The following is a 20077-nucleotide window of genomic DNA, read 5'->3' as shown; positions in this document are numbered from 1 at the left end:
TGTGGGTGTGTGGGATATGTGCTGGAATAATAGAAACATCATTAAAACCGGAGTCCAGCTGGTTTAATATGTTCTTAATTTTTGCAACCCTGTGTCATTTCAAAATAAAATACTGCTATTTGAGCTTTGCACAGTATGTTTTAATGATAGCCAAACTAATATGAGAGGATTCACAAGCACTGAGAAATATTTGGGGTTGGAGGACTGAAAGATTTTTCCCAAGGGCCCCCCGCTGTATATGTCTAAGTATAAGAGCACTAATCGAGAACATTTATTCCCCTTTGGTTCAAAACATACAGCCTGTTTTCTTCACAGAGCAGACAAACCGCTCTGGCGCTACAGTAAATTACGAAGAGAGAATTCCCAGGGAGAAAATGGATTTGGCTGTCACTACCACTGCATCCATGTCTCCGCCCTCGTGCTTCATTATGCGTTAGCTGCCCATTAAGATGGAGCTGTCCTATGGGAAATGCAGCTGTGCCCTGCAGGATGCAACAGCCCACCCAGTGACAGTAAATATCCACTGACATTAACCAGCTTAAGCAGCTACTTCCTGTCTGATGCGGGCCTGTGGAGGCTGCTGCGCCTTGCCCTGGCTGTCGTTTCCTGGTAGTCAGAGCAAGATCCTCCAGAGCCGGCTGCGTGGAGCTTCCAGGCCCTAGAATATCGGAAAATCTGGTTTTCCTGCATCGCAAGAGCTTATGAATTAAATATGACTCCTTTCCCTTTGTTTGAGCGCACCCCTCGTGGTGTTTGTGGTGTTTATGTTTTTGCTGAGTCATGGTGGGTTTTGTTCCAGCCGATGGAAGAATGCTATAGTGGCAAAACCCCAGGGTGAGTGGAAATGAGTCAGGTCTTTATGTGGCTGATAGCAGGAAAAGTTTTTGTTGAGTTTCTGAAGTGTGGTCAGCAAATCTACTGCATGTGCCGCCCCAGTAGATCAATAACGCACCTGTTGATCCGCAGTAATTGAAGTGAGGTGAATGGTAACAGCCGGGTGTTTTGTAAATCTGTCTCCCTTGAACGCTGCTCGTGACTACATTTGTATTCTAAATGTGCGTCATGCAGCACGTCAATCTCAGTCTAATTTTACATTGGGCCACAGGAGGGAAATGTGCTGGATTGTTTTATGGTACAAAACAGGTGGTTGTTCTACCAGGAAACACAGCCAAAGCTTTAAGAGCTGAAAACTTCTATTTTGTTAGACCTATGATTACTTACGTGTGTGTGTGTGTGTGTGTGTGTGTGTGTGTGTGTGTGTGTGTGTGTGTGTGTGTGTGTGTGTGTGTGTGTGTGTGTGTGTGTGTGTGTGTGTGTGTGTTAGAGATGTGAGGGTCAATGCTTTTTTTCTTGTTTCTTTTTAGCCTAGCCAGGAATTCACCTGACCAGATGGATTGTTACACCATCTGGGAAGTCATCTTGGGGAACTGTTTGGAAAAGGGCAGGATGTTGGCAGGTTGTTGGATTACGGTCACCAGGCCCTCCCGGTTTGTCTGGGATTGTCCCAATTCCAAGCTGGGTGTCTCGAGTCCCAACAAATATCTGAAATATCTCAGTTTTTATCACAATTAAAACAGATTAATATAATCGTTGTTTTCAGCGCTTACATAGACATTTATCATGTTTTGTCTCACTAAATGACCCAATATAAAAACATAAACAATGCATCTGTATCCACACTGTCTGTGTCAGTGAGTCATAGCCAGTAATGGGTTGGTTGTTATGTTTAATAGAAAGTCAGTCTTTTTCTAAAGAGCTCCAGGAGACTCCTTCATAAAGTACCCGGCAACAAACGTGTGGCGTTGCTCGGTAGGTGTGCTAAACACTGACATAATGGTCCCCCGTGTTGATGGAAACGTATATGTGGTAGGCTCCACTTGAGGGTCCCAGTTTGGAGGTTTAAAAAATATTGTCAACCTAGATTGGATGAACCATCTGTCTATCACTATCACAGGCTAACTGTAACCAATCAGATCAACCAATCAGTAAGCCAGTTGAGAAGAGAGCGAAAAAAAATGTTCCATCAAGAAAAGCCGTCAGTGCCTTTGCTCTTCTTTCAGTGAAGAAACTGTACAGTTCAGATACAACTGACACTACAGCAGCATCTACACTAACAGGAGCCACCATTGTTGTTTTTGACGCCTCTTTCTGCGTCACATTGATCTTGCAAATCCAGCTGCCTCATATTGTAAGTCTGAAATGTCAGTGTCGGTCAGTTGGTCCACCGCTTTGGCCCAGACTGAAATATCTCAACTATTGGATGGATTGACAGATCTTGTACAGATGTTCACAGTTCCCAGTGTTCTCATTGCATCCAAATTAATTTTAAGGTCCCCTGACTTCCCCTCTAGAGCCACCTTGAAGTTTTCCTGTTCTTTGGTGAAATGTCTTGACAACTATTGGATGGATTGCCATAGAATTCAGTTCAGACGTTCATGTTCCCCCCAGCTTGGTTTTCTCTGACTTTTCATTTAACAGCATCATCAGGTCTAATTTGTCCAATACTCTGGTTTATGACTAAAAACCTCAAAAACGAATTACACTTCCATCAGCCTGCTAACAAGCTAAATTAAGATTGTGGTAAAGATTATACTTCCTAAACATCATGTTAGCATCGTCACTGTGAGCTGTAGACTTCGGCTGTGTCCCAAATAACTAATGAAATAAATAAATAACTTTCCAGCATTTTATGGGTGGGAAATTGTGTGACTGTACATCTGTCAGTGACGACACAACATGACAGTAATTCATAAGCGTCCAAAGCCACTCACTATAATAAAGCACTGAGTGTCTGTACTGTATAGGGAGTAGTGAAGGAGTGAGAGAGGGAGTGATTTAGGACGCAGCAATAGTCTTCTTTTGGTGTTCCTTTTATTGCTGTTGCACTTTCTTGTATTTAGTTCTACTACAGTTTCTACTTCTACCAAAATTCTTGTAATAAAATACTGTACTATTCAAGGAAAACTGTCAGTTCTGGGACAAAGAATGGGATAATAATAGGAAATGTTGTCTTAATGTAATGTGGATAACTGCTGTGAAATAGACTACAATCCTCCGAGGCTGCTGTGCAGCTGCTGTATGCAGATGTGTCTTGTTGTGATTGGATGACAACATTCGTACAGCACTTTGGGGTGCAGCCTATGTCTCTGTTCTTGTTTTTTTATTTATTTCACAGACATTAAGTCACACTATAGCACTGAGTTGGTTGTGTTATGAATTCTCCATTAAACGACCACAGAGAGTCTTAAAGCTGAAATGATGCAGCTAAAACATACATTCAAGAGTTGGTTTGGGCTCAGATCCATATATTTGTATAAATATCCAACTCAGTGCTGATGAAGGTTTACACTATAGTGTAACATTAAATGTGGAATTAATTAGTTGCTATCGCAGCATCTGTGAGTGTGTTTGCCTCCAGAGGCCTGGAAGCTGGACCACAGCTTCTCATTAAAGTGTAATTAGCTCCAACACAATCCCAGGATTTGTACATTCATTTACACAGTTATCTATGAATTAATTAAAAGTTTTCTTAATCCGTGCTTATGATCCTGTAGTCTAATGCGTTGACTGGAGACTGCAATATTATTACTGGGCTCTGTATGTTGTTCAGATATTCTGACATATTATCAGCTAGCCACCTAATTAACTTCTAAAATAAAACACATGATCAAATATTTAAAAAAATGACCCAAATGAAAAACTAACCTTTATGGTATCAGCCTGCAGATGAAAGAAACTGACTTTTGACCTCACAGAGAATCCTCTTTCAGGGCAGCAAATAGATGGGAGCAACCCGGTTGCGTCGAAGCGGCAGACTGTGGGTTAAAAGAGATTAATGATGTTGTTATTACACTCTGTTACATCAGTGACAGCTGTGGGTCGACATGTTCTTCTGTGCCTGAGTGCCGTCATCAAATATTTACCTCTGATATCGGCCTGACAAACATGTCAATCATTTAACTTTCCTGCAATGTTTTGTTCATTCATTGTTTTGCCAAAAAGGGTAGTTATTGGTCATGCTGGGACCCTTTAGAGCAGTATTAATTGATTTGTCGGCAAAGAGAGAGCAACGTTAACGTTAATGTCAAGTTTGGCCACCTGACAATAGACCTTTTTCACAGCAGCCATTTTTACATGAAACTGTAGGGTAAACTCATGGTGTTACCAGTGATACGAATTCAGGTCAAACAGAGTCAGCGGGCTGCTATAGTGCATGTTGGCACACTGGGAAGCAGAGGTGGGAAGTAAAAAAGTACAAATACTTTGTTGCTGGACTTTTTCAGTTATATAGTTGAGTATTTATTTACTATATTTGAACTTTTTTCCTTTTACTCCTTACAATCCTTACAGACATCTGTACGTTCTACTGCTTTCATTTTCAAAACAAGCTCATTACATTAGTTTTAATGCATTTGTAATGATCAGTTATTATTGTTTTTTGCATCATTGCACTCCTTCCCAACATCAAGACTGTTACAGACAAAACAGACAAGAGAGGGAGACTCGGCCCTATTATTTGAAGATTCAGTCAGTTTTGCACAGAAACAGCGGGTAGAAATGTCCTTCAGGAAAACAGAGAGCACTTTACATCTACTCGACTAAAGAATGTGTGTTCTGTTGCCACCTAAGCTGGAAGGGCTCTGCTACATTGAATGGACCTTAAATAGCATCACTGGTAACACCTGTGTTCGTCCTGAGGGAAATATTTGGCTGTTTAGCTGCTAAATGCTCTGCTGTGTTCACCAGCTGCTACCGAAGAGGGAAGTTGTGTGATAGTTCTCTGTGGATTTGTCATTACAAAGGCCCAGTGGCGTAAGGCAGTTACAACAGGCCCCTGTGCACAAGAGGATCAGCACAGACTCACACCATTAGGTGTTGGTATACATTGTATGTGTTTTATTACTGTATATCGTATCGCCTCGCCATATGATCAAATAAAGACGTGACATTGGACAACAGCAACATACATATTACCCAGCAATCATCAGTGCATATCTGCCACAAATACCCAAAAGAAAAAAGGAATTATCAGTTTAATTGAATAGTTTTAATAGTTTATGTAGAATAATAAGTATTTCATAAATAAAACTACAATCTACATTTACGGCCCTTTTCAAATGACACATAGTCATTTGACCCATTGTTAATATCAGATATATTGATGAGTGCAGCTTTAAACATGGCCGCATTATGTTCAGATTGATCATCACTAATGTATCATTCTGTGTTTCCCAGCTGTGGTAACTTTCCCATGATGATGTAAACAAGAAAACTCCCACTGTATTATCAAAAAAGTCTATGTTCTTTATATATATAAAAAGATGCATTTCAGAGGATTGAGACAAATAAAACAACAGAATAAAGCCATATTGGATTATTCTGTTTTTATTCTATTTATTTCCCCCCACATTTTATTCCCTTCTGCTTTACTGAGAGATGCTCCCTCAATTTCCCTGTTGGCCAATGAGCTGCACGGACAGACTGCGGTAATGAATCCACTACACCCCTCACGTTCCCGGCATGCATTGTGGAAAGAGAGAGAGATAGGGAGAGAGAGAGAGAGAGAGAGAGAGAGAGAGAGAGGGGTGGGGGGCTTGGCTGGGAGGCTGAGGGAGGACCGTGGACCTGAGCGCAGAAGAAGAAGCAGCAGCAGCAGCATCATCACAAGAAGAAGAAGAAGAAGAAGAAGAAGAAGAAGAGTCATCATCCGACACTTGCTCATCACTGACAACCGCTCAGGTAAATGATGTGCGCATTTACTGCCAGCGTCAATCCCACGGTCTGTTTCTAGTATTCGCCTCCGTGTGTGTGTGTGTGTGTGTGTGTGTGTGTGTTTGTGTGTGTGTGTGTTTCCTGCTGCGGGCTTTGCTTGTTGGAGAAATCAGCTGCTTCACACAATGAAAGCTCATCTTTTCCTGGTTTTTTTTTTTTTTTTTGGGGGGGGTTAAATTATTCTTATTGTTATTATTGTTATTATTCCTCGGATAGGACGGGGTTCGACCTGTGTGCGCAGTGTTTTGCTGTGTCAGACTGTGACAGCTTGCTGATATGTACTACAGTGTGTTGGAGCAGGGATTCCCTCAGCCATGTCTCTGCAGCCTCCAGTCACTCCTCCGCTGAGCGATTCATTAAAGGTGGGGGATTTGGGGGGTCCATTTCATGATTGGGGACCAGCGGGGTGGGGTGGGGATTATAAAGTCAGTTTACTCGCATTTGGAGGCAGATGTCAATCTTTATCACAGGAACTGGCTGTGTAAATCCTACAGATGTGAAACTGATGCAGAAAGCGCTTTATAGTCCTAATTAAGATATTATTTCTTTCTCAACATTGCTTTGATGGCTTTGCTTGAAGATATTGGCCAGTTTATTTTAATTATCACCCATATTGAATATTTTAAGTAATAACCCTATTCATATATATTTTTAAAAACAAACCTATGTATGTAAATATATCCTATGATGTCAATAATCTCTACTATTGTTTAAACAGTTTTCTTGGAAGCTATTTGTAGTGCAGTGGTGGAAAACATGATTTTCTAAGAATCCATAGTTAAGTTAAATTTTGTATAAAGAATAAAAGTCCTATTGGTTATTCTTGTAAAAATGAATAAAAGTCTTCTCAGATATTTAAGGTAAAAAAAATCAGACTTCCAATAAGATAGAAAAACCCTCCAAAAACCAAACATTTCTTTCTTACAAAGGGGGAAAAGGAGGACGTCTTTCATTGGATTTTTAGAACTTTCTAAGAATTCCTAAAGCATTCTATTGGAAATAGATGAAAATCCTACAGGACTTTTGGACTAGGGTTGGTGTGGAACAAACAAGCTGTGGACATACAGTCACCTTTTAAGTGGATATTGTTAGCCAACAGCTGTCACACCTGTTAGATATAGAGCAACATTAGCATTCGTTAGCAGTTTGTGTTTCTGGCCACCTGGCAAATGGAAGTCCAAATGACACTGTCCTTATTTCCTTTTTCGCTCCGTTTGGCTCTCCACCAGTTCCTGAGAAAGATATCCGACTCTTTAGCTGTTAAATGCTCCATTATGTTCGCTAGCTAGTCGCTAACCCTGTCCGTCTGCTGTTTGGCACTGAGCTGGTTAGCGTACAGTGAGGGTTTTTTTTACCTACGGCTGCTGAAAACAATGCTGGGAGTGGTGACAGAGAAGCAAAACGTTAAAGTTGCGGGGCGGAAAAACCAAAACAATTAGCTTAAAGATGCTAAAATTCTCCGTAGAGCTCAGAGGAGCTGCAGAGTCAGGTGACTGCGGCTCATTCGTCTATCAAATACAGTCGTGTGAGCCATTGTTAACATAAAAATATTGATTATATCCAATGATATTATATTAGGATATTTTTTAAGTTATATATGCCAGTAAAAGGCCCTAACTGTGAGTGAAGCGGTCCTACACGAATGCAGATACAGTTTTCGTTATTCACAGAAACCACAGTTTTTCCAGCTCTTTCTCGTTCCCAGGTCGTCAAAGACCGACGTTTCATCAAGCCCTTCAGCCTCACATACAGACGCAAAACGCCTACCTTTTAGCGTTTCTATGAGATGCACCGGGCAGCCATGAGAGCCTTCAGGAAGTCAGGTGACTTAGCATAAATAGCGACTAAGTCTGCATAAGGGGTTAGTCTGGGTGGAAGGATGGCTCAAACAAACAGGATTTTCACCCAGGAGACCGCCACACAACAGCATAACTAACGTAACTAACTTATTTCAACTCGTGATCGTGAACCGTGATCTATTCCTGAACCTAACAAAGTTGTTTTGTTGCCCAAACTGCGGCAGTTTCACAACATTAACCAGAAAGGGTACCTCGTGCATCTGCAGGAGTGTGACAAAGCACATCGGTTTTAGGGTTTAGGGACCGGCCACCGTCAGCCCAACTACCGGCGATTGCTGATAAAGTCGCCACAGGGGTGAATTTATGTGAAGAAAGGACATATTCTTGCAATGGATATATTTAATGTTGTAGAGGAAATCTTAACATGTGAAAGCATGTGCTTTAAGTGTTGTACACATACATAAAGATTCACTGTAATTTAATTTTATGCTCAATAATGACTCCATATACCGTCAATGCAGTGTTAAAGCTCAGCTCTGAATATTGATGATAATGACGCCATACCGCCAAATAGACACCATGAAATATTTATCAGGCAATCAGGAGGCAGACACAAGTGTTCCCTCCATAACCAGTTATCTATTTTGTCTCCCAACAGATGCTCCTCAGCATGAAAGGCGGCCTGCAGCCACTAATGATCCCTTTTTCCCCCCGTCCGAAATGATAAATTGCAAAATTACTGTGACCTTTCCGTCCTTAATCAGCTGGTTCGGTGCTTCTTGGTGTGACTCCGTGGAAGAATCCAGTTTGTTGACAGGAGGAGACTTTGATTTAGAAACGAGTTGTAGTAATGTGTGGGCTGGTTTGTTCTCAATGGAACTTTGAATCAATATGCTGCCGATGCTGTTTATATCAAAATGATTCATCAACAGCCTGTTAGTCATAAGTTAGATACGAATAGAATGGATGATTGTATTAAGCGAGGCTATAGCTTTGTTTTAAAGTGCTGAATGGCAACATTTTCTTGTTAAGCGTCTTTCTAATTCTTATTTTTGTTAAAAAGGATCAAGTGTCTGCTTGAATTAGCTTGAGATCATGAAATGAAATGTCATTTGGCTCCTCTACTGATGTTCAGCTCAACCAATGAATAACATCCGTGTCTTCCCGAGCTGAAATAAGTTGCCGCTTTTAACCTGAAGCTTTCCTGAGACAGTTTTGAGTGAACATGTCTAATCTCCAGCATGTACAGGGGGAAAGAAAAGGTCTGGTTCTCCCTCTTGCCTTTGTAGCCTCAGTGTCTGCGTGTGGATGTCTAATGTGGCGTCTGCAGTGAGAGGTGCGGTGAGGTCACTGCGTGGCGACTCGGCTGTGACTCCTCGCCTCACCAGCTCGTCTCTGCTGCTGCTGCAGACACTCTCGCAGTGAGCTGAGACCGTGGCGTCGCTGAGCACATTCTGTCACTGCAGTCGCCGAGGTTCACAGTCCAAGGATGACTTACTCATTGCTGCCGGGCGGTTGGGCAAGTGCAGGAAGCAGTGAGATTCTCATGTTGTGTTTTTGAAATGTATAAGTCGATCTGGTGTGGTAAAGTATTGTCAACGTCCCCGCAACCTTATTATGTTTGGTTACACTTTTCCCGTTTGAAATGGCCTGTGAAGTTGGTACAAAATAGAGAGGCAGTGCACTGGAAGCATTTCGCAGCACGTCTGCATTTTTCAAGCACTGAAATCAACAGCCTAAGCCTAATGGTGTCCTCACAAGCTGGCATTTTACAAGTTTTGCAATGGCTGATTAAAATAAGCAGCAGGCTTCCTCACAGCCTCCCACAACAACTCAACACCATCTTTTCTGTCGACGTCTCGGCACGGCAGAGACGACAACATGCAGACGGTTGAAGATTTTAGCTTTAAATTCAAACCAGTAACTGCCATTAAAGACTTATAAGATATGAGTATAGTCCAGGTTTATTGCCAAGTAGGTTTTCACATACAAGGAATTTGCCTTGGTGAGTTGGTGCATAATAATTAAGCATAGAAAAATATAGATAAAGGTAAAAAAAAAAAAGAGAGACAATAAAAGGAGCCAATATATACAAATATAAAATAGAGAGAGAATATGTACAATATGGCCAGATACTTAAATGAATGAGTGAAGAGCTGTACACAAATGTGCAAATGTGCATTGACCAGGGAATTTGCAAGTTAGCAGCGTGACAGAAAATTATGTTTGCAATGTGCAAAGCTAAAATCAGAGGAAAGTGCATTAATGTAACGCATAGATCCAGGGTGGGCGGTGGGTTTAAGACTCAGTGTCAGTGGAGGTCCCGGGCCTTGCTGATGAGGCCAGCTGCAGATGGGGGAAAAAAAACTGTTTTTGTGGCGAGAGGTTTTGGTCCTGATAGACTGCAGCCTCCTGCCAGAGGGAAGTGTCTGAAAGAGTTTGTGTCCGGGGTGTTAGGGTTCAGCCACAATCTTACAAATAAGATTTTTTATTTGTGGGGAAACTGTCTGGAGAAGATGCAGCAAAAGCAGTATGCGTCTATATATCTCTGACCAGCTCTGGTGTGTTAGATAGCATTAAAGAGTTACCCAACTTTGAATAATTGATATAGCCTGTGATTCAGTGATTCGTTTTAACATATTATGATATTCTAAATTGTATTGTAATTGTAAATGATCCAGTTTTTTGACTATTGGCACAAAATGAACTGTAGTTCTTTGTAAAGTTAGTAATCTAGAATTAAAGTGTATTCCACTGCTACATACACTGTAGATAAATATGAAAAAGAATTGATTATCAACACTAAAACAGCTATATATCTAGAGAAATCCCAGAAATGGCTTCCAAAATGCCGGTCCTAGCTTATGTTATCCTAACAGAGGTAACTGAAAAAAAAAACCTAGTGTACTAATGTGACCCAAACCTGTTGCGTCACTCTCACACACTCACAATCTATCCCAGTAAACAGCATGCATTGAATCTAACAAAGTCAAAATGTTTAACAGAATGCCAGCTTACTCTGTACACGTGTATTACAGGTTTGATATAGATCAGTAAATCCTTAATTCATTAAAGACCGGAGCCTTAATGTTGAGATTATTGATTTATGATGACGGTTTGTTTGAGCAAAGCTCTTCAGAAGCTTTTTTGTGGCATATTTACCCTGTTAGTGCACTCCCGGTAGCTACACTACAACAAGAAGTGCTAGACACACAATGATGAGTCATGATGTTACCTTCACTGTTCCCTGAAAAGTAAGATCAGAGTGTTACTTAGTTGAGCTTTAGCACCACATGTAGGATCATAAGTAAAAAAAGGAGCGGGGTTGCTAAGCGACTGTAGAAACACTGTAGCTCAGCGATGCTGTTAAACAGATTGTTTTTTACAGTTTTTTTTTTTTACGTTTGAACACATAGGAATTAGTAAATGCTGGCACCTGTGGGATATGAACAGGAGCAAGGAACAGTGCATGGCATACACCAATCACTACAACACTACATACAGTATTTGTAAGAAATCGAATTGATGCTTTCATGCTAATCTATGTGCCATTATAACAAACGTGCACCCTTTCATTGCAAAAGATGGCCTAAAAACATCACACATTCTTAGAAAAGCTGTGAAAAGGCTGCGAAATCCCCCCAAAAAGCCTGCAAAATGCTGGAGAGACTGATTCATACTTTAATAACTTTACAGACAGTCAGTGTAAACTAACCCAAAGGTAATTGTGCTTTTAGCTTCACAAGCATTGCTTTGGTTGAGTTAAACCTGAAATGCTGCAAAGATGTTAACAAGACTAAGAGTCCACAACCATGCTGGCAACTCTCTGCGGCTGTATTGAGGCACAGTGGTGCTTTGAGCTAAATGCTAACGTCAGCATGCTAACATGCTTAAAGTGATAAATGCTAACAAGCTGATGTTAAGCAGTTTGTTCACCATCTAGTGTGCTAGCATGCTAACAAGCATTTTTGATCCGATGATGGCCTAAATACAAAGCCTAAAGAACAATTTTACAACAGTCCATTGAATTGTGAACTGGAAGTAGTTAATAGTGGTGGACTGACAGACTGACATAACCATCCCTAGCCCATGATTAAAAACCAGGGTGGACACCGTCTAAGAAAAGTACATTTTTCATGGTCATATATCATATCAACGAGAAACTAAAAGCTGTTCTGGTTTCGCAAACGTTGCTAAAATGCACAAATAATCTCGTTAATTGAATTAAACCTTGGTGGTGTAATAATGCTTTAAAGAAGCGACCATCCAAGCAGAAAGACAGGAGGAAGCTGATAGGAAGTCTCACAGTCTCCTTTTGACTGAAACATAACCTTAAACCCAACAACAGGCAGGAGAAAGCTTTGGACAGAAACAAAAACACTACCATGATTTCATTATTCTTAGAGCCCGGAGGTCAAGGTGATAAATTCAAAGGGGGTCCGAAGAGCATAAATGGACTCTGTAAATTTATGGCAGACATCTTATTAGATTCAGATAATTTTGGACATTTTCTGTTGAGACTGTTTAATGTTGGAGGAAAGGTAAGGCGGTCACCAAAAACATTAGGATTCATCCACTGGGGAGCATGAATATTAAAAGCTAATGAAATAGACAAACTGGCTTTTAAGATACTTTCACAGACCAGGTCAAGGTGGAATTCTGGCCTGGTGGTTAGATGGAAGGACAGCAAGTCACCAGAATCTGTCAGGGATCATCCTCTGGGGGCCGGGAATATTTGTACCAATCTAGTCAGTAGCTGCGGAGATAACTGGAAGTGTTGGACATATGGACAGACTGACTGACATCAATGAATGAATATATAATCTATGGTAACCATGACAACAGCTCTGACTGCAAGGATAGTGACTGTCATCCCAGCATTTGGTCCCTCCGCTATCCCACCTTTGCTCAATTTAATTTTCCTCGCTTTGACTCAAGTCCAGCGACCCTGTGCTCTAACCGGTTCCACCCCCGGCCCCCGCCCCCCGGCCCCCCAGCTCCCCGGCTCAGACTACCATGAATAATAAAAGCCATGTGTGATGACACGCTGAACAGCACACACACACTGATCCCTTTAAGCTCGTTACAGTTTACCAGTGTTAAGGCAATGACTGTGGGTGTTAGAGTCTTAGTGTGCGCTGTGAGGAGGGTTCTCGTAAGAGCCCGGGCTACTAACTAGTATAAGCATAATGTGAGATGAGGATTTCTATAAGTTATGTGATATGCTGCTACATATCAGGGCATTGTGTGTCCTGTCTTCATTTTGAATTTTAATCAGACAGATTCAGGTCTGAGTCTTTTCAGTGTGAACAGTCACATCAGAATTCAGGTGACTTTTATGTCACTCTAGATCGACATATCACTAAAAACTTGTTTGTCAATCGATGATGCACCAATGGTTTCATCTGTAAGCTGAACAAGGACAATGAACTGTTAGGGGCCAAGCAAGCAACGTAGTAGAACTGAGTGACTTAAGTAACCTCAACAAAGACAAAACTGACCTTACTAATGACAGCCATTTTGACTTTAAATAGTAGGGTAAACAGGTGTTACCAATGATAATGATAAAGGTTCCATTCCATTCAGGTCAGTCAGGGTGCTGCTGTTGTGCATGTTGGCTCACTGGAAAGGCTCTGGTACGATAAATGGAACAGAGCCTTAATTAGTATCATTGGCAACACCTGTGTTTACCCTACTATTTCATGTCAAAATGACTGCTGTGAAAATGCTCTACTTCCCACACTTCCAAAAATAAATGGTCCACATTTTAATTCAAGCTATTAACAAGATGCTGGTACTTGAAAAGATTATTGAGGAACAGATCTTTCATCCAGAAGTAACCCTCAGTACGCCTCACATCATTTATCTCATTAAGAAAATCAACATCTGGTGTGTTTGCTGTTCTTTGAAAGCACATGTTGGCCATTATTGCATAATTTGGATTTTGAATTTTCAGTAGGAAACAGGAATGGGACATTGTCAAAGAGGATGCACTGACACTACTGCATGTCCTTAATAATTATTTAACAATTCTAACAGGCTCTGGTGTGTAAATTCACAGAACATTCAGAATATGTGATAGTTTCGACAGGTTCACAGACAGGATCCAAAATGAAGAGCGAAAACATGAAAAAAAAAACGAGACCAGCAGGAAGGAACTGCGATCTCCCTTAAGCTGTATCTTCATCAATTACAAGATTTTTAAATATAGAATAAGTAACACACACATTTCAACTGGCACTGTACACCAGCAGGGGTCCCAGAGTCTGGTGTGGTATTATCCTGCTCTTCCCCATCATTACAGAGCAAAGCCTGTGATTACTGCTCAACCAAAGTCCTGTTTGCTGCTAGAGTTTAAGGACATCTCTAATATTTCCTTTATACACTACTTACTGTACCACTCATCAGCTCCCAATTATAGGCTTCTATTAGGGTGGAGTGCAGTCTGTAAAATACAGAGCATCAAATATGATTCGACATAACAGCTACCTCCTTTCTATTGCTTTGGCCCCAACAGACTCTTACCACAGAAGGATTATTGAAAAGATTATAAATGTGGGGATACCCCAAGATGTTCTTTTTGCCTATTGCTGTGTCTCTTTCTGCCACTCACTTTTTGTCATTGCTTGTATTTGCCACCAGGTCAGCAGTAACAGAGCATGGGGTTCCTGTGGTTTCCTCCCAGTGTGGATATACTACACAGAGAACTAGGAGGCAAAGCCTTTAAGGATTTAACAGTGTCAGATGTGCTCAGGCACAGAAAGAAAGAAGCTTAGTGTTGAGAAAGTGGGGAATGTGCCAGTGGTTTAAAGATAGTGATTTTCAGCATTTCAGTAGACAGCTTCTTATCTGTCCAATGGGATCAAGTCGTTACAAAGAGGGCTGAGCTGGCAATCAGTGGCCCTGTGACTGTAATTGCCACTGCTTGTTGATCGTCTTTATTCTGTCTGTTTTCTAGCAATTTTCTATAATTTGACTTAAACCCTGCTAGTTTGCTCTCTAAGAGCTTTGTGGTGGTTGACACATACCCATAATTCCCAGGGGGAAGCCCCTTCACTCTGATAGGATAGGCCGCTGGAAGGCATCTTACGTCTCCCATTCTTGTGTTATTTCTCGTGGCAACAAGCATCTGCCTTGCTGAAATGCCCTTGAGCGAAACATTGAATCCCCAAACTCAAGTATTAAAGGATTTCTGATAATATATAAAATAGATAGATTTTTATATTTTTATTGTCAGCAAATAAGTACAGACAAACAATTAATTGATCCTAGTATTGCCTGTGTAGCAAAAACGGATATATCTACTTCATCTGTGCCATAGAGCCATTTTCCTTAAGGGACCCTTTTCCATCATTTAGTAAATTGAAGACCCCTGACTAAGTGATATATTTTATAGATGTTATATATTAATTCAAAACTACATCATCCCAAATAGTAAACTGCAAGAAGTTTGTGTAAAATGAGTAATTTGGATGAATTTTGATTGGATTATTTCCTGTTTAGGGAACTTTTTATTCAATTCTGTCTGTATTGTGTATTTTTTTTAATAATTTCTAACAATCATTCAGACTTAATAGGCTTCTTTTTTTTGACAAATTTTGTGTTTTCTTCTCCCTGATGCTTGGCCATTGTTCTATTTGACAATTTTCCTTTCTAAACAGAAGTGAATAAAATGCTGAGATATATGCCTTCTGTGTATATTTTTTAAGTTTTCTAGCACGCCTTAAAATCAAGAAGGCCTTGTGTCTCCCCCTGAAGCTTTGGCGACCCCTACTGGGGGTTCTGATCCCCAGGTTGGGAACTACTGCCATAGAACTAAAAAAAAAAGTCCAAAAAATATTAAAAACACATTAGTGAGCCACACCTTTGCCCTTTGACATGTTCTCTCATGACAATTAAAGAGCACCAAATGTTCATTAATCCACCGCTGCAAATACTTCCCAAGAAATTCACTATTTACTCCTGTTTTTGTGACATGTTCATAGATTTATACTCGAGCTTAGTCTTAATATTATTTCTGACAGTGTCCTTACTTTTGATTCATAAAAGATACTGAACATAAAAAATCTTGCTCACGCCGGTTCTAAGAAGCCCATTTGTAACTTATGCACCTGTGATCTATACATTTTTAAATTAATTTAAAAATGACCGTCACCTTCTTAGCAATTTCCCCTTATATAAAGCTTGCACAAATGAGGGTTTAGTAGGAAGAGCCACAGACCAAAAGACACACACGTGATAGACAGTGAATTAACAGTGTTATGAGTCTGTGTTTAATTCGGCATGTATCTGATCCTCCAACCAGCAGTTATTTTAGTGAGAAATGTTAAGTTTTAAAATGTTTCACCACTCATTCTCATGGTCTTCTCCCACTATGAGCAGCAAACCAACGGAGGCAGAGTGAGTTGAGGCAACAACATGTAAAGTTTGTATTGAAATGCGGTTTATCTTCATGGATTATACAGATGCAGGATTGACAAGAAGAGTGTTGATATATGACAAACATTAGCTTGTGTTTCTAGAGTTATGTGTTTTTGCAGACACATACTGGAATTGTTAATATATCTTATGTCTTAAAGGAAGCTTGTCCCCAAAGGTTGCATTGACATTTTCAAACTATGCATATATTTGGAAGTTCTGTCACTACTGAAGCACTTAGGTATGTTGAGGTTGTCTGATGTTGACTGCTGTTGGTAATTGGTTTGATTAATGGTTTAATAATGTGTATTGATTACTGACGTTGGCTGATCAGGCTAATTATCATCTAATTGTACTCTAATGGCAGTAATGGTTGATAATAAGACTGTTTTATAAATGAGGCCCCAGCTGTTTCTCGAAATTAGGGGAGCTATATATTCAAGCTACTAAACTAGTCAATTAATGCTTTTGTATGATTGTGTATTGTATTATGTATTAGAAATTGGTGAAATAACATCATGCAATGTTAAAAGAGTGCTCCGTAGTGACAAATCACCAGTCTGTAGGTCCTTTCAGCTCTACGGAGCATTTTAGCATCTTTCAGCATGTTGTTTTGGATTTACAGCTCTTATGGTTTTGATTCACTTTCATTCACTCATGAGCGCTGTTTTCAGCTAAAAGCGCTCTGATGAATCCCTTTGAAGGCTTCTGCTTGCTAGCAAACAGCAGAAAGTTAGCAGCCCAAGAGCCAGATATTTCCCTCAGGAGTTAGTGGAAACCAAAACAGAACTAAATGGAGGTCGTGTATTCCTATGAAAGTCTGTCCCGACAACTTTACAGGCTTTAATGCACTCCATTACCAGTTTATTAGGAACACCTAGCCAAACCTAATGCAGTCTGATGCAAGAGCCCTGCAATAAATACTACTTTCATTAATTAATTAATTATAATGTTTTGCAGAAACAATTTAAGAGAGTAAATATCAGTTTATGGACATTTTGGACGCTGTTGAATTGTATTGTGTTATACTGAGAGGTGTATGGCCGTATGCAGTTTTAGTAGTTGTCGTCGTAGTAGTAGTTCACTACTGCTACAACAGTTATGATCAGTACTGCTACTTACAATAATACTTTACACTCACGCTGAGAGGTCTGGTTCACAGATCTGAGTTCAGTTTCTTGCCTACAGATTCTCAGGCAGAAGCTACAACTTTCACTCTCCACAAAGACTTCCTGATGGTGATCGTCTGACTACATTAACTTGTCGAGATGAAACATTTGCCCCACATCCTTTTCCCTCCTGCTGTGGGCTTGTTGGACCCTCCTCCCCCTTTAACTACAAGAACAGCGCCACAAACACTGGGCACATCCGCCTGAGACGTGACGCCTCAATAAGAAATGCACTTTCATCTCATCCAAGCTCCATTTACTATGAGAGCGGCCTAATTTTAATCAGGTTTAAGGGTTTCTTTTCCCCCTGCGCGAGCATGCTTGCATCATTGCAGTTTGATAGCTAATCTTTGTGAATGTGTCTTCTCTGCCACGCTGGGTTCCATGTGTTATATAACTGTTTCCTTTCTCCCAGCGGGCTCTATCTGCTTTACAAAGAAATGAGCTGTGAATCACTGCTCCAACTTTGCATCATCACTGCTGTGTCACTGAATTATTTGCCAGCGGTTTCTGTCCCACCCTGCATGGGTAACTTAATCTTATGCAAATCAGGTTTAGCAGATTCATATGCACCCTTTCAATTTAACAGTAGATCAGCTTTTTTTTTTGGCACCTTCCTGTGCTTCACACACTGAGTGAATGTTTTCCAGGTCTCGCTCTTCACCTCAGATCTGTTTGCTAATTAGTGTGAACATCAGAAAGCAGAAAAGCTTCATATCTTCAACAATTTACACGGGAACTAAATTTATACATGACACAAAATCTAATCCTGAGGAATACCTACATGTAGCCTACTGTAGAAATGAAATTTTACCTATCGTGATAATATGCTAATATTATTTTACTCACTTAAGAAACTGTCACAGTTAAATAGCATTTTGAGAGCTTCCTGCATGAATGAAATTTGTGGCCACTAAAGGGGCAGCGCAATAATCTGTAAGCACGCCACTGATGTCACCTTGTAAAGCTGTTGGGAAGAATATTGTAAAAGAGCAACACAAGCATTTGCTTAGAGTTGTGTTTCTGACCACCTGACGAACATGAGTCCAGTATTCACTCTCTATTTAGCTCTGTTCTGGTCTGCCCCAACTCCTGAGGGAAATCTGGCTCTTTAGCTGCTAAATGCTTTTACAAGCTAGTCGCTATCTTGTCTGTTGTTTTTTGGTGCATACAGTGGGTTTATTAGTGTTTTTGCTGGACTAGCTGCCTGCTGTAGCTGCAAACAGGGCAGATAGCACTGAGACTGAACCAAAACAGTAAAACTGTCAGCCGTAAAATCATAATAATGAGCCGAAAGATGCTAAAGTGCTCCATAGGCTAAGTGGAACTGCAGAGTTGGTTGATAATTCCCAGTGGGATTGTCACTACAGGTGACAGCTTTCCCATTAGAAGTTGTGATTTAATCCATTGTTAATATAAAAACATTTGATTAGTGCAGCTTTAATATGGATTTTTTTCATTAAAACATGATGTTAAGGTGAAACAAATAATCAGATATGACAAGATTTGCAAAACAGGTTGTGAATAGATCCTTTCTCCCTTCCTTTGTCTCCTTCAGGCTATCTTCCCCTTCACCTCCTCTGGCCTGACTGACCCACCAGCCCATCACCATGAACTACCTCCGCCGGCGCCTGTCAGACAGCAGCTTTGTGGCCAACCTCCCCAATGGCTACATGATGGATCTGCAGAGGCCGACCCCTCCAGGTTCATCCACTTCCTCTCCTGCCTCCCCGGCCACAGAGAGGCGGCAGCCCCCGAGCATCCCGAGTCAGACCCAGGCCTCGGGCCCAACCTCGGGCCCAACCTCGGGCTCAGCCTCAGGCTCGATTTCGGGCCCGGGGAGCTTCCTCAGCTCCTTCTCCAGCGTGGTGAAGAGTGCTCAGATGGCCCAGAACGTCGCTGCTGCTGCACACGCCAAATCAGCAGCAACAGCTGCTGAAGGAGCCCCAACAGGAAACAGTCAGCCACCCAAACCTGTCATACGCAAGCCCAAGATCCTGCTCGTCATCGACGATCAACACACAGACTGGTGAGTGGAAGTTTTGTGGTAGCCTGTGTGTGTGTGGCCAGGTAGTTGAACAAAAAGTGTGTATTTTCACATTTTATTCTTCACTTTCTGAATTCTGCTGTTCATATCTAGAAATCAAGTTTTACTTCTGTGCGTTACAATGATTTTAATTTGTCTCAGTTCCTGGTTCGACAGATAATGGACTGAACTGTGAGTTATTTGTTTTCAATTGTTCCACTTCATTTAAAGTTTAGCTCCCTTGACAAATCCGCAATGGATCAGAAAAACCAGTGAGCATCTTAGCTCATTTTCTATCTGTACTACTGCCTGGAGGTAACATCGCTATAGTTCTGCTACATGAAGCAGAGTAGTATCTAGAAAATAAAAGACTGTTTGACATTTGCTTTTCAAAAGGTAAGTATGTACAAACTCGGTTGGTGGCTTGAAGATAGTTAATTGTTGTGTAAAGCAATGGTTGGGGCCCCCACTGGGGGTCACCAAAGCTTCACAGGGGGTCTTGAGGGCTTCTTGATTTTAAGGGATGAACGAAAACTTAAAAAAGGCCTATATCTCAGCATTTTGTTCATTTATGTGAGGAAAACAAAATGAAACTGCTGTTTTTAGAGAAAAAAAAAATAAGAAGATAGGATAGAAATCTCTATTCAAAGAGCATTCACCTTCTGCTATACAGCCACATACAGTATATGCCACTTAGTCAGGGGTTGTCAGTTTACTAAATGACAGAAAAGGGGTCCTTTAAGGAAAAGAGCCGAGAACCACTGGAGTTCCAGATTTACAGATCCTGTCTCGTGTACTAATGCCAGGAAAGAGTGAAAGTTTCAGCATGCTGCTTTGGGGGCAACTTATCAGTGTCAATACGCTAATAAGTCATCAAAAGTTGAAGAAACATT

The 20077-nt window shown here is 40.8% G+C and overlaps 1 protein-coding gene across 2 annotated transcripts in view; it reads left to right on the top strand.

The window, feature by feature from the left end:
- The first annotated feature begins 5589 nt into the window (after window positions 1-5589).
- The window catches only part of LOC127359225 (synapsin-3-like), a 115769-nt gene continuing 101281 nt past the window's right edge, over window positions 5590-20077 (top strand). For both annotated transcript variants that reach the window (XM_051393103.1, XM_051393104.1), the window contains exons 1-2: window positions 5590-5739; window positions 18717-19187. In XM_051393103.1, coding sequence (XP_051249063.1) covers window positions 18769-19187 — 419 coding nt within the window. In that variant the 5' untranslated portion in view covers window positions 5590-5739; window positions 18717-18768. The remainder of the gene's footprint in view (window positions 5740-18716; window positions 19188-20077) is intronic.

This window comes from Dicentrarchus labrax, unplaced genomic scaffold (genome assembly GCF_905237075.1).
Source record: "Dicentrarchus labrax unplaced genomic scaffold, dlabrax2021, whole genome shotgun sequence".
NCBI classification, from domain to species: Eukaryota; Metazoa; Chordata; class Actinopteri; family Moronidae; genus Dicentrarchus; species Dicentrarchus labrax.
This window is presented reverse-complemented; position numbering and strand designations above follow the sequence as displayed.